Here is a 24,135-nt window from a genome sequence, read left to right as displayed (position 1 = left end):
GGTATTCAAATGCTGACAGATCTGACAGATTTTGGACTAGTTCATCTTCTTATAGTATAATCTCATTATTACTTTTATTCTTTACAAAAGCACGCTCTGTAAAGATTTACAAAAATGCAGGTAGTTGGACTAAGCAATTGCCCTTCAGTGCTATGATAAAAGAAGAGATAGCCTTGAGAATCCCCCATGAGGAGATGGACTAGTCCAAAACCAGATCTTTACTAGCTGACAGCAACACAGGAAATAAAAATGTATAGTGCATTTTACTCTGGGTGGAATCTACATTTCATATGTATGTATTTAATATTTCACAATTTTTCTGTGATAGTTGTCTTTCATGTAACAGTGTTAATTATGGAAAGCAATGCAAGCAATGCAATCTTAAGATTCATGATGTACAAGCCAAACTTTTGCCAGCTTTATTTATTTATGTTTAATGATTAAAACATGTTTTTTTTTTATATCTCTGCACTACCCACAGCCTGCCATGTGTGATCCTCAGCCCAGACTCGGCTGTCAAGCTGTGAAGAGATGAGCAGAGCGCCAATGCTCCTAACTCCCCCCATGCTTTATATATTAGATGCAGGACTATTAAATGCAATATAGACATTAAAATATGCTTAAAAAAGGCAAAGAGAAGCACACTCTATACAAAAATATAATCGGTGCACATCATACAAAATGTGATTTCCCAGCACAGATAAAACAATACATTTTAGTGCATACCATGTTGGATATTCTTTTCATATACCTCCACCAGCTTGGAAATATAGGGTGACTTATACAGAGTTCAGTGCACCACAATGCTTGTACTTAAAGGATAAAGGATACCCAAACTGACATGTGACATGATGAGATAGACATGTGTATGTACAGTGCCTAGCACACTAATAACTATGCTGTGTTCCTTTTTTTCTTTCTCTGCCTGAAAGAGTTAAATATCAGGTATGCAAGTGGCTGACTCAGACTGATAAGAAATTCCCCTTTTTTTGCTCTCAGAAGCCATTTTCTGCTAGGAAAGTGTTTTATAGTTGGAATTTCCTATCAGTGAGGGTCACACTGTAGTCACTTCCTGAGAAAGAAAAAAAGAAACACAGCATAGTTATTTGTGTGCTAGGCACTGTACACACACATGTCTATCTCATCATGTCACATGTCAGTTCGGGTATCCTTTAAAATACGTTAAAATGATAAAATGATGATAAAACCTAGATACCACAAAACTTATTTTGTTAGTTGTGGAACAGAGCAAGGAAGCATTTAAACATTTATTTATTTTATTATTGTCTTTGTTCCCATTGATGATACTCTCTCACTTCCTGTTGTTGGTGTTATGACAAGAGGTAAGAGAATCTTTTCAACAGAGACTCGTACAGCTACATAAACTTGACAAATGGCCTAACCCTTTTTTCCAATCTACAAATGAAAATGTTTTCCCATTGGAAAGATTCCGTTCCTTGTTGTTTCTAGTGCAAGTGGAGGAAAAACTCAACAAAGACAAACACATTAAGAAAAGGACACAGGTTCTAATTCTTCCTGTCTAAACGCATCTAATAACTTATCCAGACATTTACTTTAGTACAAATCTGAAATGGTCTTCTATGTCCAGTGAATACATTTTAAGTCTGATCTGCCAAAGCTGTAAAGAGACTTCCACTTCCAATCAATACCGAGACAGCAAACTGTGAATACTGAGCAGCACAGATACTGTAGATGTGGTTGTAATATGACATTCGGTGGTCTGTGCATATGATCTGGGGAATGCTTTTATTAGACAAGATAAAAACTGTCGGCATAGTGGCAAACTACAATCTGGATACTGAGCCAAGCTTCCAGTAAATGGACAGCTTTAGAATTTACATAATTAAAACAATAACAAATGCAACTTTAGTAGAGAAATAGCAAATGACAAATACATTGGAAACTGATACTTGAATATTTGGTGAATGCCAGTAGTTTGATTTACCCACTAGCTTCTTCAATCACAAGCAAGATTCACTCACAAAGTATCACTTTTGAAATTTCTGTTACAGAGAATGTAGCAGGAAACATAAGACATACTTTTCTCTTTCCTGCATTTCAATTGACCATAAAAGTAAAAAAGTTCCTTGCAGTAATACTCACATGGAGGGGGTTAAAGCAAGCGCATACCAAATATTTAATAGCACTTAAGTGAGCCAACAAGACCTGGATGAGTGCTGCACTTCATCCAGGGGAAGAATCTCATAATGGTGTTAGGACAGAAGGGTAACACTATCCCCTGTAGAAGCGTTTAAGAAATTGTCTCCACAGCTCAGGACATCGGCAGAGGAAAAGGCTGAAGAACCTCTGCACTGGGTTGCAGGGCAGTGAGCTGCACATGGTGGGTCTGATCTGCAGAATTGCAGGTCTGCAGCATGGAGCCCCAAGAGCAAAGATGCAGAGATCAGAACAGATATAGCTAGCAATGATAGGATATGTTTGGAAACTTGACTGGTCAAGATTGGGCGACCATTTTTGGAAGTTAAAGACACAGCCTATTTTCCTTATTTTGTAGGAATGTAACCTTTTATTATATGATACATTAAAGCATACCTGAAGTTACATGTGAACCAATTAAACAGAAAATAAAAACACAAGACTCATATCTATGTTACACATATTTACCATTGGTACTACACATACAAATAATTATTTTATAAGTTTATTTTCACTTCAGGTTCACTTTAAGTTTTTGTTTTTTTTAAATATACTACTGTACATTGCTTGATATAATGGTATATATACAGTGTGGCAAATTCATGAGTTTATGTCTTTAGGATTTTGATTTTCAGCTTATTTTATTGTTTTAACCCAGCCTTGTATTTTCTTCCTTTACCTTTAGTACATTAATCATTAATTTTATATATAGTTAATTCAAGTTCTATCCTTTTAGTACATTAATCATTAATTTTATATATAGTTAATTCAAGTTCTATCCTTTTTTTTACATCATTCTTTAATACCATCTAATTTCATACTGGTTTGCTAGCATTTATTAGATTTTAATCTACATGCATTCCTTAGTGATGTACAAGGCTTGCCATTCACTCTGTATAGTTCTTCATGTCTTCACTGTGACTTGATGTATTAGTATCACAATGACACTATACTGTACATGTTATTTACCTGTTGCAAGCAACCACTGGTGACATGAAGGGCTTGTGTTCCCGGATCAGCTTATTTTGGCGCGCGGCTCTCAGAGCCGAACGCTGAAAGTGGGCACCCCATAGCAGCAATGCTATGCGGCGCAGGGCGCGTAGCGGTAATTCGGGGCTCTGGCGGCTGCCAGACCCCGAAATACATCTCCCTCCGAGTTGCGACAACTCGGAGGGGGAATAGTTTTTAACGCCGCCTCGGAGTTTAGCGGCAGCACCGCGCCGAACTGAGCGGCGCCGAAACAATATGCACCTCTTGTGTTCCACCTTGCATGGCTTTTATTGTCTGCAGGTCCGGCTTTACCTCACAGGAGCCTATAGGCATAGATGTACTGGCACCCTAGACTTCACCCTCCATGAACTTACAAACCACCACCGAACTGCACCATAAGTGTGCTGAATGGCTCAGCTGTCACTTTACTCTTACTACCCTTGCCTGTCACAGGTAGCTACAAATGCCCCTCAGTATTAGGTAGCCAGAGCCAGAAGTACTCTCAATATTAAGTAGCTAGAGATGCCACCAGGTATTAGGTCGCTATAGGAATCTCAGTATTAGGTAGCTAGAGGCGCCCCTGACTGAAGGGAGATCTCATCAGTGGAATGCCAAGAGTGCAGTGAGTAACCTCTAATTCATACTCTCATCAGGACTCTGCATAGAGAAGGAGAGAGGGAGGTACTCGGGGATAGGAATGAGCCGCCTTTCCATCATCAGGTGCCTGTTGGCACGTGCCTACAGTGCCTTGTGGTAAATCCAGCCCTGATTGTCTGCTATGTGATGATGTAAGTCATGTCATTTAGCTGCTGCCAGTGGCTACTGTTTTATGCATCATCTTGATGGATTAATCTGCTTAATACTGCAGCTTTACATAATTATCTGGGCTTTCGCTCACTAGTAAGTACAGTACTTCATTTATACCGAGAAAACACCACACAACACCAAAAGGCATTTCACTCCCCTGAAAATATTGGACCTCAGTGGCATGCAGATGTTTAGTTCAAGAACAATTAATCACAGAAGACAGGTTTTAAATTCCAAAACTGTTACCACATCAAAAAATTATACAAAGAAATATCAAAAAATTATACATCAGCCTAATAATGTTTTAGCAATGTAGGTATGGAATACTCTTGGGCATCTTCACAAACGGAAAGGGGTAGAACCACATAATAATATTATTAAACAAATCCTAAATGTTACAGAAATTAAAAAGGAATTGTTACCATTTTTGATGTTTTCAATGTAGCCAAACTTTGGTCCAGAGACTATTTGTATCCTGAGCCGAGGGCCTAATGATAAAGAATCTAGGGGCATCAAGTCACGTGAAGACAGAGAAATTCTTCCTCCTTCTTCCACCTGAATAATTAAATCCAAACAGTACTTCAGTAAACATAAGGACTTTACAAGGTACATGAAAGGGTTTTCCAAATTATAAATACAAGAAATAAATGGAGAGTATTTACCCAAATGTGAGAGGCGCAAATGTTACTTTTATTTATATGACTCAGGCTAAGTTGAAAGTGGTCAGCTGCATAATGTACACACTATAATGAGTGTGAACTGCAATGGAGACTTGGCATACACTTTAACACAAAGGGCCTGATTCACAAAGCGGTGCAAACACTTTGCACGCCTGTGAAAAGCCCTTTATCATGCCTAAACTTAGTTTAGGCGTGATCTGAAGGAATTCGCGCAAAGTTTTGCGCGCGTAGCGTGGTGCGCTACGCGCGCAGCGCACCATGCTTCGCGCGAAGTGCCCATTAAGCCCTATGGGACTTTGCGTGCGCGCGGGAGCTTCGCGCGAGTTAGAGCAAAAAGCGGTGATAACTTTGCTAGTGCAAAGGTTATCACGCCTAAAGTCTTTTAGGCGTGATAACTGAGTTATCACCGCTTTGTGAATCAGGCCCAAAGCCTGCATACAGCAGGTTAGAATAACGTAATCCGTTACAACACAGTACTGTGAACAGGTCCATAGAATTGTATGGGCAGTAGGCTGACATGCAGAATTATTTTACTAAGCAACTGAGCACTGTGAACCAGTTCACCACTGAGAGGTATTTCCCCTTATGGACCAGAGTAATTTTCACATTTCAACGGTCCCACCATTCATTCACAAATCACTTTATCAGGGGGGCGTGGCTTGACGCGCAATAGAGATGGCTGCCTAAACCCGGAGCTCCCGCTAACCCTCCGCTATAGCTAGCCTTACCGCTCTTTTCCAGCTGACACACGATGAGCGTTCGCACTACAAGAAAGCAGCAAAGCTCCGCTCCTGACTTGGGCACTACTCCCGCTCACCAGGGCAAAACAGTCCCGGAGATCTTCCGAACTCAGAAGAAGAACCAACGGGCCTCCAAAATGGCGCCGACAGGAGACGGGCCAACATCGCAGCCTTCCTCCCCAGAATCCACCGCCAGCGTGAGTAGCAAAAAAGCCGAACAGATGCACAAATCTCCCACACTTGCTGACATGCACGCAATGGCAGATGATATTAAGCGCACATTCCAAAACGCCATTGCGGAAGTACGCACTGACATGGCGGCATACAACACGAGGCTCAAGGTGGTGGAGGTGGAAGGGAAGAAGAGAGACGCTAAAATAGACACACTACACCGGACCTCTGAACAACATGATACTAGACTGTCCGATCATGCCAGACAGCTAGAAGACCTGGACAACAGAGGGAGACGGTGCAACATAAGAATCAAGGGCGTTCCTGAAGCGGTCGGACCAGATCAGATCCCACAGGCCCTGGAAGCCATTTTTAACAATCTCCTACAACGCCAAGCAGACCTACAGATTGCATTTGTGAGGGCACACAGAGCCCTTAAACCGAGGGGTAGTGACTCTGACACGCCACGCGATATTATATGCTGCCTGGAATCGTTTCAATTGAAAGAAAACATCATGAGGGCCGCCCGGACACAAGATGAAATCTTGTTTAACGCCACTCCGGTGCAACTGTTCCAGGATCTGTCGATCATTACCCTCAACAAGCGCAGAATCTTAAAACCCCTCCTGAAGGTTCTAAAGGATAAAGGAATGTCATACAGGTGGCGATTCCCGTTCGCCCTGACTGTACTGCACAATGGCAAGCTGTTTGCTCTACGCACCCCAGCAGGACTAACTGACTTCTGTGAAGACCTAGGCCTGGGCAAAATCGAGATCCCCAACTGGGAAACTACACCACTATATCCAAGGCCCGATGTTTCTGGGGGCCCACGCCAGATATCGAGAGGCCCCAATCGCACTAGACGAAGATCCACAAGCAGCAATGACGAGGAGATCAACAAACGACCCCCACGTAATCAGCACGAACGTGAATCCTCGGAGGAAGACTGATGGTGAAGTATACAAGAATCTATCCTTACATAGACTCTTTTTAACTGTGCCTCTCCTGTTCTGATGATCCCCTCTAGAAACACAGCACACTAGGCATGCATAGCCCCAACTATTGATTGATAAACCAAGCCATAATTATTAGCATTCCCCCTGATGATAATGCATATACCCTATAACAGAATCAATATACATTGTCTCCTTGTGCCTTGCTATATGACGTTGTCGATCAAGACTACAGCATAGGGGTTTAATTGAAAATGGCTTACTTGGGGAACTACTCGGAGATATCCAGCAGATACTATGTAAAACATGTGCCTGCATGTCTAACAGGAACAATGATCTGCTAACCAATATCTGCATAGCAACAAACTTTGCCTTCTTTTTCCTCACAGGGTTTAGGTTTACAAGCCCTCAGGGCATGAGGCACACCGTCTGTTTCAATCAGCTCGGAAATGTATGATCATATTGCTCTTGTCATTCTGTACTTGTTAAAGGCTATTGCCGGTTCAAGATGTGTTATTCTTTTATCTAAAAGCCCACATAATGCTGCACTAGGAAAATTGGGCTACACTTAAAGATATTATATGTTCAAAGCTTATTACAGATTATGGCGCTGGAGGATGTCCCCCAGAAGAGGGAGGTGACGGTAGATACCTAGAAGCTTATGTGTGATCATAGACACCTTACACATTACAGGGTTGATATATGGTGTCTATCTCCCTCACCTTCATATCACCATATGATTTATACATCACCGCACCTGGATCATTGTTGCTAAAGAGGATTTATTTGTGTGAAACATGCATTCACATAAATATAGGCCTCAATGAAGCGATCAAACAGAGATTGACCATCCACTCAAATTGACAATAGACACCTCCCAATTGGTCCACTCTACCAATCGATCCCTTAGTCCCTTATGGGGGCCACCCTCCTAGCCAAATTAGTATTAATATCGGATCTCCCGAACCCATAATAATATAGTATAGGCTATAGTAACTGTTGCCTTCTTTACTGCTGTTAAATGCATCGTGTCCACTGGACAAAGTTAAATACAAAGCGGAGGATGCGGTAATCCGCATTCCTAACCTACTCTAACCAATTGTAATTGATTGGCTGTGACCTGTTAAGTTGCACTCAATTATTAACAATATTGGGTGCCTTCTACACCCCCCCCCCCCACAGTGTATGTGTACCTTATATATACACTGAACAATTTTCCCACTGATAAAGTAAGTGTCGATTAGTGACATCACACTTACGTAGGGAATATATCTCAGCAAACACCTAATTTGCTCGCCTATTGGGCGCGGCACAAGCAAATTTAATCACTAGATTCATGCAAATTCGGAGGATACCTCTCTGGATACCCCATCTCTTCCTCTCCCTTTTCTCTCATATCCCTGTCTTCTACCCCCCACCCCGATCACTACGTTCCTTCCCATCCCATACACAATACATAGGCTCCCACTTAAAGTGCCTATACACAATCAAACGTTCCAACTGTCTTACCAAAATGACGGAGGCAACTTCCACATATCAGTCGCAATTGTCATGGAAATTCTTATCACTTAACGTGAATGGCTTAAATATACCACCCAAAAGAACAATGGTCTTTGACTTTCTGAAAAAAGAGAAAGCCCAATTCGCTTTCCTCCAGGAAACACACCTGAGAACCAACCACATACCTTCCAGATTTGATAATAACTTCCCATTAGCTTTCCACTCTACATCACCTTCTTCCAAATCTAAGGGAGTCTCGATCTTTGTCAACAAAAATGTTCCCTTTCAAATGGAAGAAGTGGAGAGCGATGCAGAGGGAAGGTTCTTGTTTGTCAAGGGAAAATTAAAGAATCGAACTTTTACTCTAGCCACAATCTATGCTCCCAACAGACAACAGCCCTCCTTCCTTGCATCAACGCTTACCAGACTATCTACTTTCTCTTCAGGCATTTTAATCTTGGGAGGAGACTTTAATGTTCCCATCCACCCTCTGACTGATTGCTCAAATGGCTCATCTACACTATCTTACAGAGCGCTGAAACATATCAAAACTAGCCTGCAAAAGTTGACATTAATGGATCCCTGGCGAATCTCCCACCCCACTGAGAAAGATTACACCTTTTTCTCTGCAATTCACCAAAAATATTCCCGCATTGATTATTTTTTCATACCTCAAAGAGACTTGATACACGTACGCAGTTCCTCAATTGGAACTAAAACTATATCAGATCACTCTCCCATCTCTCTGACAATGAGCTTCCCCGAAAAAGTAAGCAAGTCCTGGTGCTGGAGACTCAATCCGCAACTTTTAGCAGACAAAAGTAGAGTAACCAAGTTAACAAACACTATAGACTCATACTTCTCTGATCACGCCAATACGGACACCTCCACCTTAACAATATGGGAGGCACACAAAGCAGTTGTCAGGGGACGACTTATTCAAATGGGAGCTAGACTCAAACGAGAAAAAGAGGAAGACATAGCAAAACTCTTAGAAGAAGTAAGCAAATTAGAGAAACTCCACAAATCCTCCCTGGCTAGATTAACTTTAGAAACTCTAACTGACCGTAGACTCAGATTAAACAAACTGCTATCTGTTGACGCTAAACAAAAAATTTTAGCCGGGAAAAAGATTTTCTATGAGCTAGGAAATAAAAGCGGCAAATATTTAGCCAAAGCGTTACGCCAAAAAATGCAACAAACTCACATCCCCACTATCATAGACTCCAAACAAACCAAAATGGCTAAGTCAGAAGACATAGTGGAGGAGTTCTGTAGATTTTACAAGACATTGTACAACCTGCAAGACACACACCCAGACAAAAAACCACATCAAGCAAGGACCAATAAGATAAACGAATACCTATCTAAACATTCCTCCCCTCTTAAAATCTCTCAGGAGGAACTACAAGATCTTGAGGCCCCCATCTCCACAGATGAATTTATAACAGCAGTCAAAAGCCTGAAAACAGGCAAAGCCCCGGGACCAGATGGCTTTAGCTCCCACTATTACAAGGCCTTCGCCAAGTCACTGGCCCCAGCATTTGCTTCCGCATTTAATGCTGTCACCTCAACAACCGTCCCCTCATCCCAATTTTTAGAAGCCCATATAACAGTGATTCCGAAGCCTGGGAGGGATGCCAAATCCTGTTCCAACTACAGACCCATATCTCTCCTCAACTTAGATGCCAAAATATTCGCGAAAATCCTAGCAAACCGCATACTCCCATACATTCCTGACCACATTGGGTTAGACCAATCTGGCTTTGTCCCCGGCAGAGAAGCCAGAGACAACGTCATGAGGACAGTGGGGGTCATTGCGTTAGCTCAGCAACTCAAAACTAAAGCCTTCCTTTTATCCACCGACGCCGAAAAGGCGTTTGACAGGGTGGCCTGGGATTTTTCCGGGGCGACCCTGTCAGGCCTAGGATTGGGTCCCAACATGCTAAACTGGATAAACCTATTATATACGAACCCTTCAGCTCGGGTAAAAGCCAATGGCCTGCTCTCAGAGAAGTTTACTATTACAAATGGCACGCGACAGGGGTGTCCCCTTTCACCCCTATTATATATACTAACATTAGAACCATTCCTCAATGCAGTAAGATCGGACCCATCCATCAAAGGAATACAAACTAACAAGTCGAAACACGTGGTATCAGCTTTTGCTGATGATCTCTTGTTTTTCCTACAGGACCCAATAACAACCATCCCTAATTTAATGAAACACTTCAGAGAATTCGGATCTCTCTCCAATCTCAAAATAAACTACCACAAATCAAGAGCTCTAAATATATCCCTAGATGTTAAATCAATGGAACACTGCCAAACCCTATTCCCCTTTTCATGGACAAAAGACTCCCTGCACTACCTAGGAATAGACATTCCACGTAACCTAAACAACATATATGAGACTAACTATGTCCAGTTAGGCAAAAAACTTAAAAGAGACCTTGAAACTTGGGGCTCACAAAAAAAACTATCTTGGTTTGGTAGGATAGCCTCGGTCAAGATGACATTACTCCCTAGATTTCTTTACGTGAGCCAATGTTTCCCGATCTCATTACCACTGCCCTTCATCAAAAATCTCCAAGCCGCCATAAACAAGTTTATATGGGGGGGTAAACCCCCTCGAATCAAACAATCAACCTTAATACTCCCCAAGGAATTGGGCGGAATGGGACTCCCAGACCTACAAACCTACCATCAGGCCTCACAATTAAGTAGGGCAGTGGAGTGGTCAAACTCCTCTGCTCCAAAACAATGGGCACAGATTGAGGGAGAAAATTCAGCTATCCCAACACTGAGTCTGGGCTGGGCAGACGCTGCCTACGAGTGCAGGAAAAATTGGGGAAACCCACTTATTGAGGCGACAATCAAATGCATGCGCAAAATTCTACCTCCAAAGGGTTTGGCATCCTTCCCAGGTAGGCTCACCCCTCTATGCAATAACCAACTTTTCCCCCCAGCAAGAGATATCCCCTTCCTACACAACTGGCCCGGAGATGATTGCCCCAGAATTATAGACTTCATCAAAGATGGGAAAATACAATCCCTGGCTGACCTTAATATGTTAAGAGGAGATCTCCAGCTATCGCAATGGCAGTACTTCCAAATTCGCCACTTCATCCACTCATTCATCCACAAAATCAACAAACCTACACTGCTATCCCCATTTGAAAAACTGATACGCAGTGAAGGCCCACATAGACACCTTATATCACAGCTGTATAAACTTCTACTTTCCAGCCCCCAGACAGATAAACTTGGTTTCCAAAGGGATTGGGAGAGGGATCTTGACGCACAATTTGACCATGAACAATGGCAAAAAATAGTAACTTTAAACCACAGGGGCTCCAAGAATGTCAACACGCAAGAGCTAGGCTACAAGATTATATCCAGATGGTACAGAACACCAAAACTATTACACAGAATATTTCCTTCAGTGACCAACCTATGCTGGAGATGCAATCAGTCAGAGGGCTCACTCCTTCACATTTTCTGGTCTTGCCCTAACATACAGAGATATTGGCTCCAAATACATAATCTAATCGAAAGCATAACCACAGAGAAATGTCCTTTTGTGCCGGCGTCACTCTTGCTCCATGACACCCCAGATTCAATAAAATCATATAAGAAATCCCTTACTATTCATATGATCAACGCAGCGAGAGCCCTCATACCAGTCTTTTGGAAAAAAACAGAAACACCAACTATAAAAGACTGGCTCAGAAGATTAGAGTCTGTGGAGTCAATGGAGAGATTGATTGCTTGTGCAGAAGACAAATTGGAAACTTATAACATCACTTGGGCCCTGTGGAACGAATTTCAATGCTCCGAGCAATACAAAAGGCTCATGGCCCAGTAGACATATAATACCAATCTACATACAGATGGGAACCTAACTATCTAGATATACACTCTTGATTGACTATGTAGAACACGGAACATACAAGGACCAAACATTTCTACCCCCACCTTCCATAGGTACTCAGGGCTAGCCTCCCCCCCCCCCCTCCTTACCCCCTACCTGCCCCCCTTACTCCCCCTTGGGTATCCAGAGAGACCAGGCAACCTTAAACCTGGCTAAAACATTACTAATGCATGTGCCAAAATAGCTTATTCTGACCATACTATGGGTTTTAGCTATGTACACAATATACTTTCTTTAAGAACATAACTGCTTATCAATAAACATTTGTGCATAAAGTACTAACTGGTTAATTATCTCAATTCTAGACCCATAATATTATCTAACCTGTTGCATTCCTGTAAGTAATTATTATGTTCATGTTTTTGGGCTCCGCCTGCTAACGCTCGCAGAGAATTGTTAACTCGTCTGACTTTAATATGTTTAATAAACGTTAATAGTAAAAAAAAAAATCACTTTATCAATATTTATCACAATTATCTATATCTTATTTTTCTGCACCAATTAGGCTTTTTTGGATAATACATTTTGCTAAGAATTATTTTATTCTAAATGCATTTTACTGGGAATGATAAAAAAAAAATGGAAAAAAAAGTAATTATTTCTCAGTTTTTAGCCATTATAGTTTTAAAATAATAAATGCTACTGCAATTAAAACTCACATATTTTATTTGCACATTTGTCCCGGTTATTACACCATTTAAATTATGTACCTATCACAATGTATGGTGACAATATTTTATTTGGAAATAAAGGTGTATTTTTTCAGTGTCCATCACTAATTACAAGCCCTTATTTGCAAAAAAACTTTTTTAAATGTCATCTTTTTTTTTAAAGTGTTTTATTTTGGTAATTATATTTTAATGGGATGTATGTAGGTGTAATTTTACTATTTGGCCACTAGATGTTCCTCCCACTTTATTCCTAGTGTTTACTGTGTACTGCATATACACATTGCAGGAAATAACGAGTGTATGCTTTACTCTCACTTTTCACTTTTGTCATTGACCACTGGCATCTCATTGATGATCACAGGCACTTAGAATGGTGAATGGGAACTGTGTTCCCATTCACAAACCTGTGTATTACCGGGTAGCAATGAGAATGCATGCAGGAGTGTGCACAAAGGTGGTATGTATATCTTCTCCCCCAGAATGGGAACAATCCTCCCACAGGGCATAGATATACTATCGGAAATTCAATAACGGGTTAAAGAATAAGAAACTGAGCTATGGGTTGTCAGTCAAAAAAAGTGACTGACAACCCATAGCTAGTTATTTGGAGCCTGTCATTGCAGGCTCCAAATAACATATAACTTAAATACAGAAGCACTAAAGTTTATCTCAATGTAGTATGCTTACTATGTCCATTTAATGTAGTAATGTAGTTAATGTAGTGATTTGGTCTCAGTGTTACTGTCAAAACTTAATACATAATACAATAACATTTGTAAAGTGCTTTTCTCCCATAGGACTCAAAGCACATAGGTAAGTCTCAGATCAATACATGGTTGTAAGCTGGACTGTCTTACAGAGGAAATAATCAGGTGTTCATAAATGCCAGACTAAACAGTTTTTTTTTAAGTTTGGACTTAAATGCTTCCAGGGATGGAGATGTCCTGATTGGGTGTTCTAAAGTGAAGGGGCAGCATGACAGAAGGCTCTGTCTCTAAAGGTTTTGAGGTGGACTTTGGGGTGACCAAGTTAGTTATTAGATTCTTTTGATCTAAGATTGTGGGAGGTGTGATGCAGTTGCAACAAGTCATTCACTTAGCAATGGCACAGATTGTGTAGGGATTTGAATGTGTCCGAACATTTAATTTGTAAGGAAGCTAAGGAGTCAAAAGCAGCAGGATGAAGGGAAAGTTCTGCATTGACTATGAGGTCCAAAGTGTGGCCTTTTTTGTGGGTAAGGAGGTTGATGGCTTGAGAGAAGCCCAGGTTATTCATAGAAAGAAGTAGCTCTATTCCTGACTGGGAGGAGTGAGTATCTACCCATGTGTTTAAAGCGAAATTGAAGTTAGATTTAAAACAAACTGTTTCACTTACCTGGGGCTTCTGCAAGCCCCCAGCAGCCATCCTGTCCCGCGGCGGTCCTCCACGAGCCTTCATTCTCCCGCCACCAGCTACTTTCGGTTTAGCCGCTGGGCCACTGCGCCTGCATGGCTCTGGCCATGAGTATACTTCTTTGTGTTCCAGTTCGTAGTAGTGCTATTTCAGACGGGAATGGAAAGGATACGCTTGGCAGGGCTGCACTGGCCTCGACTTACAAGTTGAGGAACGAAGCGGTGGCGGGACAACAGAGGCTCATGGAGGAGTGGCGCAGGGTGGCTGCTGGGGGCTTGCACAAGCTTCAAGTAAGTGAAACAGTTTGTTTTAAATCTAATACCTTGAGAATGGCTGAGCCATCACCAGGGTGGCGGTAGACAAGCAATATGTTTATGATTTTTTCAGCATTAGAGTTGGGCTGCCAGACAAAAGAGTGGGTGGGGGCTAAAGCGAGGGATTTAATGTTCAAACTGGATTTGAAGCTCAGAGCTACCCCTCCTCCCTTGCGTTCTTGCCTCTTGCAGTGTAACACTGAGTAGTTGGCTGGCACAGCAGCTTCCAAAATGGGTCCTAACTTTTGATCCAGCGATGTCTCTGTTATTAAAGAACGAGGGTCAGCAATACTATGCTAGGAAAATAAAACACATATATAAGTAGATACATACTTGATCTACTTACATAAAAAATGTATTGTACTGTCCACATTTTGACAAGAGAATTCTGTTCCTGGCAGAGGCCATGTCGTTTTCCAATAGTGTGAAGTTAAATCCTAATGTAATTTCCTCCCTTAAAGGACCACTATCACAAAAAAAAGTAGGCATTTAAAATCTGACAGAACCGACAGGTTTTGGGACAATCCATCTCCTCATAGGGTATTTCAAGGGTTTGCTTTGTTTTCAACAGAATTTCCTGAACAGCAGTTTAACTGCCAAAATAGCAAGATACCAGCCGGCCTCCCTAATCACTTGCACACTATTATGTCAGTTAAATTTTGCAACTGTTGTTCAGGAAATGCTGTTGAAAACAAAGAAAGCCCTGAGAATCCCCCTTAAAAAGATGGACTGGCCCAAAACCTGTCATCTGTCCCATTTTAACTGCCTACCTTTTTCGCGATAGTGGTCCTTTAAGTATTTTTTTTTCTTTCTCCTTCAATGTGCTGAGTCATCTCAGGCTTCCTTGTAAACATGTGTGAACGTTCAGCCTCATCCTGTCACACTGCAGTGTGCGCAGCCCAATCACTGAGAAGCAGGAATGTGGAAGGGGTGATGGCAAGCTAGGCTAGATCTGAAGCCTCTATTAGAATATGAATAACTTCTGTTTTGTTGTTTATAGAACTAGCATTTTATGTATTTAGCCTTAAATTTAAAGCCTGTGTTGCTAGCTCCTGACTGGGACCTACATTCAGGAGTGTGGCAGCTATACCTGATTAAGAGGACTGGGTCCTTTACTGATACAGTTGTAACAGAGGTTGATTTGGCAATATGTGAAGAATGGTTTGCCTTTGTAACACCATTACGAGTGCCTTCTCTTTTTCCTCTCTTTCCCTGTTTAGCTTTCCTGATAATCAAACCAGTATCAGTTTGAAAAAGTTCCTTGCTGACAGAAATTGCAATATAGATAGGAATTCCGGCTGTGTATTTAAATGTTGACATTTGGACAGCTGATAGGCATTCTGCTGAGATCAATGGGGCCTTTGCAAGCTGTACAGTATTTCTTACACAAGGAGATGCTCCAAAGTTGGTAAAACAGTTCAATGTTTTTAAATGTAAAAATTATTATAGAATAAACGTAGAGAAAGAGACAGTCAAGTAAAGCTAAAAGCTTAAAGTTCTAGGTCAGGGGAAATCAGAGATGTGGAGGCCATCATACAACTATTTTGGGTTATTTTGTACAAAGAGGTTCAGAGCACTCACAGAGATCTGTTGTCTAGCCCGAATGACAGGAAGACTTCTTTCAGCGGCTGTAACGATGATTGTGAAGATCTGATTATCCAAACGATCATTTTCAGCATTGTAGACCGTGAAGTGAAAGAAGTCAGTGAGCGTCTGCTCATCTGTTTCTGTTATTGTAGAATACCTAGATTACACAATAAAAAAGGAAGTGGAGAACTTTAGTCATCAGACTAGGACACCCTATTCACTTACCCCTTTTTGATCAAGTTTTGCAGATATGATGAAAAATCATCTTTTAGCTACCTGCACACTGCAAATTCGTTTTGCGATTCAGATTCCGTTTCCGATTTGCAATTTCGATTTTCCCTGAAAGTAATCAACAGAAAAAATGGAGGAAAAAAAACGCAGCATGCAGTAACGATCAAAAATCAGAATCGGATGTAAAAAACGATTAAGAATCGGAATCGGAATCGCATACAGTGTGCAGGGAGCCTTTGAGAGTAAACTCAGAAGAAAGGTTAAAAGAATCAAGGCCATCATATTTATTTAATGTATGATTATTTAAACAGACCAGACAGTTTATATCCTATATCCAGAATAAACTTCTTCTAAGACATTGGCCCCTATTCAATTAACTTTTTCTCCTATGTTTTCTCCTAGGTAAGATTTTAACATTTCATCAATAAAATGCATTATAAGCCACCAGCAAGCAAGACAATACTCCGATTTTGACGGTACCTTTTCACCTACTTTTTGCTACTTTTTCAACTGTAGAATACTCAAAAGTTATTTTACTATAAAAATTTTCTATTAAAGTGGACCCAAATTAAAAATACAAGATTTCAGAAATGAAATCTATTTTCTAAATTATAATAATAAATAGCAGCCTTTTTTTCAGCTGCATGATGACAAATATAAAATATTTTACATTTATTGGAGAAACCCCTCCCTTCCTTTCAAATTGCCGGGACAGAATCCGGCAAACTGGTGGAGTAGGAGGTGTCCAGCAAAGGAGGAATTGCTAATGGCTGCCACCTGTATAACCCTAGTTATGAAAAGAGAAGGGTGAAAAGCATGCACTGAAATGCTCATAGGCTTGAAGGAGTGTTTATTTATCTTTGTATGTGTCAGAGTGGTGCAACTAAATATTCTGAATTAAAAAAATGTTTGGTTTGGGTCCGCTTTAAGAGAAAACTGAGGAGAAAAAGTGAATTGAATAAGGACCATTGTCCTGCAGTTTAGAAAGCTGCAGTACTGTGTCCAGCACACAAGAGAAACTAAAGTTATTTGAAAGAGTTAGTGAAATGTTCATATTACACCATGGGCATACTGAAACTCCATATGCTCCCACTAGCTACAGAATAACACCCCATAACTCAGCAGAGTTCTATTATGGAGTGCATACGTAGGCATGACTTCCCCATGATCCAGTCTTCCCAACTGTAAGTATAAAGTTTGGGTGGGCTCATCCTAAGAAGACAGACTGTGTAGTGAAGCATAGTGGAGACATATAATTCTGTGCTGCTCTTTTTTTTTTAAACATGTTTTATTGGCATTTTCATTTTCAACCACATCATGGATCAAGATTACAGTATAGCATAACATGTGCAATTGGCAGTTATAGCCAAAAACTATAACATTATGTATGTAGAAGGAAATCTTGGTCCAGAAAAGAGTCCCTATCCCTCCCCTTTCCCCAACACCCTCCCCCCCCCCCCTTCCCTGTCTCTCAGCAATTTTTATGGACTGCATGCAATCAAGTATATTGTAGGTATCACCTTAGTGCAATTCTTTTTTTAGTCATTCAATGGTGGGATGATACTTCAGTGCTCCTAAAGAGTCACCTAGGTCTTCAATACAGTACCAGGTAGTTAATATAAAGTCTTTCATAAACATATTTATCTCTGGAGCCGTGAAAGTGTCTATGATGTAATTTTTCCACACTTTGAAGAACTTCTTTGACCTCTTTTCTAGGCTTTGAGAAACCTGCAATTTTTCCAAGCTGAAGAGTGATAGAAGCTCCTTTTGGAGCATTTTCAGCGTGGGTGATGATGGTTGAATCCAAACTTGAAAGATGACACGCTTAGCTGTCGCTAATATAATATGGAAGAGTTCAGATGGATTTTCATAGTTGTTCTCACTTTGTATTGCATGATGGTGAAATAGACATAATAGATAAGACTTTTTGACTTTTTTCTTACATAACTTGTTTGCATATTCTATTACCTTTTCCCAAAAGTGGTCTATCTCTTGACATTCCCATATACAATGTTTTAAATTTGCGTTTAGTGCTAAACATTTTGGGCATTCTGGTTTATAGTGTGGTGGTGGGTGTGTATACTTGATATTGAATGCATATTTAGCTCTATGCAGAAAAAGTAAGTGGGACGTTCTATGTTGCTCATTTACTATATAAGATCTATATGTAGTTAAACCCTGGATAATACATTCTCCCATATTTTCAGTTTGGAAATCTTTATTCCACGCTTTAAAACTCCCCTGTGTCAGTTTTGGTTTTTCTATTTCTACCAAGCAGGCTACTAGCTCCGATAGAGATTTTATGGGGCCTCCCGGGTTTATCAGTTTATCAAAGGTGTTGGGAAGCGCTATAGCTGACACATTTGCCACGTGCGATTTTACAAAAGATTGTATCTGGAGATAGGGAAAGAAATCTGCTGCCGTTATCGAGTATTTATTACGTAGGTCAGCGAAGGACAACCATGTGCCAGTGTCTAAGTGTAGAAGGTTTCCCAATTTTGTAATTCCTCTTTGGTCCCACCTAGAGAAGAATTTCTGAGTGATACTTATTGGAAAGTGGGGGTTCCCCCATATGGGCATATATTTGGATACCAAGCAATGCACACCTAAAAGTTTCCTGACTGCTCTCCAGGTCATCACCGTATCTCTGAAAATGACATTTTGCCTAAGTCTTACTGGGAGTTCTGTTAGTTTAGAATGCAGGAGGCCAAGGAGCGACCAGGGTTTCGCGATTTCTGCTTCTAGAGCTAAGTTTGAGCATTTACTTGTTTCTTTAATCCAGTCCTGGACATGTCTAAGAAGTGCTGCTAGGTTGTATCTTCTTATATTTGGGAGATTTAGCCCCCCTAATTGCTTGCTCATTTGGAGCTTTTTAAGAGCTATACGGGTTTTTTTACCTCTCCACAGAAACTTATTGAAGGCAGCTTCCAGTGTCTGTATGTCCTTGTGCTGGATAAGGAGTGGGATTGTCTGCATGGGGTACAGCAGCCTTCCCATTGTTGTCATTTTTATAAGGGCTGCTCTTCCTGCTATACCCAGTGGCAATTTGTCCCATCTTTCCAGCTGACTTTTAAGTTGGTGGAACAGGGGAGTGTAGTTTAATGAATATAGCTGTGTTGGATCTCTTGGGATTTTTATTCCCAGATATTTTATGTGGGAGTGTGTTACTTTCAGACCTAAAGTGGGCCATTGTCTGGTGTCTGCCTGTTTTGAAAGGGGCATCAGCTCGCTTTTATCTTTGTTTATCTTTAATCCTGAAAGAGCTGAGAATTCCGTTAATATGTCAAAAACCTTAGGTATTTGTGTCAAGGGATCCTCTAAAAAAAGGAGGATATCGTCAGCAAAAAAAGATTGTTGGATCTCCACCTCACCCACTTTTAGTCCCGCTATGTGCTTTCTCAAAAGTATAGCCAGCGGCTCTAGTGCTATATTAAATAATAGAGGAGACAGCGGGCAACCTTGCCTAACACCTCTTTGCATCACAAGTGCTTCTGAGAGGAATCCATGTGTCATTATTCTGGCTTTTGGACAGGAGTACATAGCTTTTACTGCTTTCAAGAAGGGTCCAACAAATCCCATTCTCTGCATCACCCCCAGCAACCAACCCCACTCCACACTATCAAATGCTTTTTCAGCGTCCAGCACAAGGACAGCAGATGTTTTATAGGTTTTGGGATAAGCACGTACGTGTTCTATTATTGTCAAAAGTTTTCGTATGTTCGTGACCCCTGCTCTGCCTCTTATAAATCCTACTTGATTTGTGTGGATTAGACCTGGCATTAGCTGGGCTAACCGTTCTGCTAATATTTTGGATAAAATTTTGGCATCTTGATTTATAAGGGAGATGGGTCTATATCCCGCTGCTTCACATAAATCCTTTCCCTCTTTAGGGAGTAATTTAACATAGGCTGTTGCCCCCGTTTCTGGATAGAATTCATTTTTCATTATGTGATTAAATAACGTGGTGAGGTGCTCAGCTACATTTTGTTTTAATATTTTGTAAAACTCAGCAGAGTACCCATCTGGTCCTGGAGATTTCTGATTTGACAGGTTTTTAATTGCTTCCCTAACCTCCTGCATTCCTATTTCAGCATTTAGCTCATTTATTTGGTCTTCTGTGAGTTTCTTAACGGGTAGGGTGGCCAGTTTTTCTGATAGATCTAAAGTGTCAGGATGCGTGGAAGAATATAGCTTCTCATAAAAATCTTTAAAGATTGTATTTATGACCTTGGGATTAGATTGTAGTTCCCCCTTTTGATTTCTTAATTGTAAGGCTTGTTGTGTTTTGCCCCTCAGCTTTGCCATGTTTGCAAGCAGTTTTCCTGCCTTCTCCCCAAATTTATGGAAGGTGAGGTTTGTATATGGTTTTTGGAGCTCTGTTTGCAATTTAAACCAAATGTCTCCTTTCAATTTGGCTTCTTGCCATTTTTCTCTGCTGCTTTCAGAGGGTTTCTGTTTAAAATCGTTATATGCATTTCTAATCTTAGTCACTTCCTGGGCATAATTTTTATGCGCCTGCTTTTTTTTGCCAGATACATATGATATTATTCTTCCACGCAACACTGCTTTCCCTGCTTCCCAGAATAAAGCTGTATTATTTTTGTGTGCATCATTTTCTATTGCATACTCTTGCCACCACAGTTTCAGTTTACTTTCAAATTCTTCATTTCCATAGAGTGCTGATGGAAAACGCCACATTATGTCCGTACCTCTGGGAAAAGAGTCCTCCAGTTCAAGCAGTACTGGGGAGTGATCAGAGATTAACATGTCCTCTATTGAGGATTTAATTAATCTAGAAGCTAAGCTACCATGCATTAGAAAGAGATCGATCCTGGATAGTGTTTTATGAGTGGGTGAATAAAAAGTGAAATCATGGTCTAGCGGATGCATGTATCTCCAGGTATCTAGCAATGCACATGTTTCCATAAAGGTTTTAATATATTTATCTCTGTATTGTAAAGCTTTCTTTGGGTGACTTCTATCCTCCCAGAGGTCCGGGACTGTATTAAAGTCTCCTCCTACGACTACTTTAGCAGTCTGTTCCGCTAATATTTTATTTTGCAGCACCTGGAAGAATTTCGCATTTTCTACATGTGGACCATATACATTATATACGGTGATTATTTCCCCTGATAGTTGCAGCTGCAATCTGGACCACCTTCCTTCTGCATCGTGTTCATGGCTTAGTACTTTATAATTTAGCTTTTTACTGATTAGGTATAAAACTCCCGCTTTTTTATCTATTGCTGGTGAGCCCAATACTTCTCCTACCCAGAATTTTCTCAGATATTTATATTGATCTTTTGTTAAATGCGTTTCCTGAAGCAAGCAAATGTCCGGTTTAAATTTTCCTAGGTGGCGTAGTATACGTGACCGCTTGCCAGGGGATTGCATGCCTTTAACATTCCAGGAGATTAGTCTCATCCTATCCCAATTGGATTTTGCAGATTTATGTTTCCAGATTGCAGCTTACCACATTTATGATGAAAAACATTTATATTTGCTGAGAGACCCCAAACAGAAAAAACACCCTCTCCCCTCCCTATCCCTAACGAATTCCCCATTAATCCCTCACTGTAAGTGACTTCTCTTCTTCCCCGCATGAATTTATCCCTCCTTGCCCCAGACTTTTAAACAAGGAAACCAGTTTTACCCCATCTTCCTAGACCTTTTGATGTTTGATGGCTCTCACTTTTAACTGTGTATATATATATATATATACATACACACATATATACGTATATACACATATACATAACTCTATTCATAGTTGAAGTTTTCCATCTTCGCTTAACCTGCTATTTATGTCCTAGGACTAGCATTTCAAGTCTAATCTACCTTTAAACATTAAGCCCATGTAGTTTGCACAGACATTCCTGGCTAATCAATTCTTATGCTTATATTAACTTATCAATTGTTGATTATTTATAATGCATACCAATTTTTAACATATTACGATTCTGCGCCTTACATTAGTTCCTTTTGGTTATTTATGGTAGAATATGGGTCCTCATTGCAGGTTTCTCATACCTAATCAGCAGAGTCTGTTGGATTTTCTGCAGTATCCAGGCCTTCCAGAAAGGTTACCACTTGCTCCGGTGTATCAAAGGTATGGGTGTTATCATCGTGGTCTGTTACCTTTAAAACTGCTGGGTACATTAAAGCAAACTTAAGCTTTTTGCTGTAGAGAGTACTGCACACTTTGCCAAAAGCTTTTCTCTTTTGCGACACTTCTGCCGAGAAATCACTGAAGAGGCGTACTGTGTGGCTCCGTATGGTCAGATCTTGATCTTGCGCTCTGTATGCCGCCATTAGAGCTACCTTGTCTGCGTAGTCGAGGTATCTTGCTATGACCATGCGTGGAGGCCCTTTTTTGTTCTTGTTTTTTGGGGGACCCACCCTATGCGCTCTTTCCACTTTGAGCGGCAATGTTAGGCCCAGTAATTTTGGTATTTGTTCCGAGCATAGTTCTTTGAGCTGGTCTGGGGGGATATCCTCTGTTATTCCGACTACACGTAAGTTATTTCGTCTTGACCTGTTTTCTAGATCTTCTATGCGTGCATAAGCAGCTGTGTTATCATATGTGAGTTTTTCAATCTTAATTTTAGCTGCATTAAGATCATCTTCACAAGCGCTTATACGTTGCTCAACAGTTGTGATCCTCTTTTTTTGTTCAGTGATATCTTTTTTTATCACTTTTAGGGAGTTGGCTAAAGTTTTTTCTATAATAGCCTGTATGTCAGGGGCAAGCACTTTTCCCACTTCCTCCGCCAGCTTTTTGTAATTTATCTGAATGTCAGTCTGCTTACCCCTGTCTTCGTCTCCCTGGCCGTCTGTATCGCATTCTGTGTCCTCTCTCTGCACATTTTCTTTAGTCTGCGCCCGGCCTGGTGTTGCCTTTACTGCTCCTCTGCCCGCCATCTTGCTGGGCCTGTCTTCCGCGGGTAGCTGCGTACTTGCGTTAGACCGAGTAATGTAGCGGTCCATACAGCAGCGGGTGCCTCTCGGTCGCGTCCTGTGTCTGCACCTCTATGTCGCCCGGCTCCCGCGGTTAGTTTTGTTGGAGATCGGGGAGGGTTTTTCTGGTCCTCAGTCGGAGCTTTCTCCTCTCGCTGCCGCCATGCGGGCGCCGGAACCGGAAGTCCTGTGCTGCTCTTCAAGGGATAATTATCATAAAAACTGTAATTTACAAAACCTGTAAGGAAACATTTCTAACGAGATAACAATAAAAATTGTAATGCACACATTTTTCCATTCAATGTTTATTTCAACTAGTCTTGTGCTGCTGCTCACTGACAATATTGGAGTGTACCATCTCAATCTTCCCCTCTCCCTTCTCAGTAAGGCTCTTTCCATTTCTGCTGTTAGAGATGGCCCGAACGGTTCACCGGTGAATGGTTCCAGGCGAACTTCCGGGGGTTCGCGATCGTGGAGAACCGTGAACTTTACCGGAAGTTCGATTCGCCCCCATAGTGCACCATTAGGGTCAACTTTGACCCTCTACATCACAGTCAGCAGGCACATTGTAGCCAATCAGGCTACACTCCCTCCTGGAGCCACTCCCCCCCCTTATAAAAGGCAGGCATCACCGGCCATTTTACTCACGCCATTTTACTGCCTGCAATAAATAGAGATGGGACAGCTGCTGCAGACTCTCTCATAGGGAAAGATTAGTTAGGCTCTTGTAGGCTTCTTAGCTTGCTCCTTGCTCATTCTTATTGCTAAAATAGCACCCTACAACAGCTCTTTTGAGAGCTAATCTTGTTCTTGTGATCTATTTTTTTTTTCTGTGCGTCCCACTGACACTTGTGTTGCATAGACAGCCTTGATAATTCATACTGTGTGTGCCACTGCCAGGCCCAGCACCTTCAGTGACTACCTGTGTGTGTGAGAGGTGCACATTACCCATTACTGCATATACCTATCTGTTGTTAACTGTGCACCCACCACCTACGTGAGCGCATGCAGTGTCACTGTGCCTGTCCGC

The 24,135-nt window shown here is 41.2% G+C and overlaps 1 protein-coding gene across 2 annotated transcripts in view; it reads right to left on the bottom strand.

Moving 5' to 3' along the window:
• Nucleotides 1-24,135, bottom strand: part of FRAS1 (Fraser extracellular matrix complex subunit 1) — a 730,981-nt gene that overhangs the window by 116,120 nt on the left and 590,726 nt on the right. For both annotated transcript variants that reach the window (XM_068233564.1, XM_068233565.1), the window contains 2 exons: nt 15,912-16,074; nt 4,398-4,530 (listed from right to left, as the gene is read on the bottom strand). In XM_068233564.1, coding sequence (XP_068089665.1) covers nt 4,398-4,530; nt 15,912-16,074 — 296 coding nt within the window. The remainder of the gene's footprint in view (nt 1-4,397; nt 4,531-15,911; nt 16,075-24,135) is intronic.

This window comes from Hyperolius riggenbachi, chromosome 1, assembly GCF_040937935.1.
Source record: "Hyperolius riggenbachi isolate aHypRig1 chromosome 1, aHypRig1.pri, whole genome shotgun sequence".
NCBI classification, from domain to species: Eukaryota; Metazoa; Chordata; class Amphibia; order Anura; family Hyperoliidae; genus Hyperolius; species Hyperolius riggenbachi.
The sequence above is the reverse complement of the archived record's forward strand: the minus strand, read 5'-3'. Positions and strand labels throughout refer to the sequence as shown.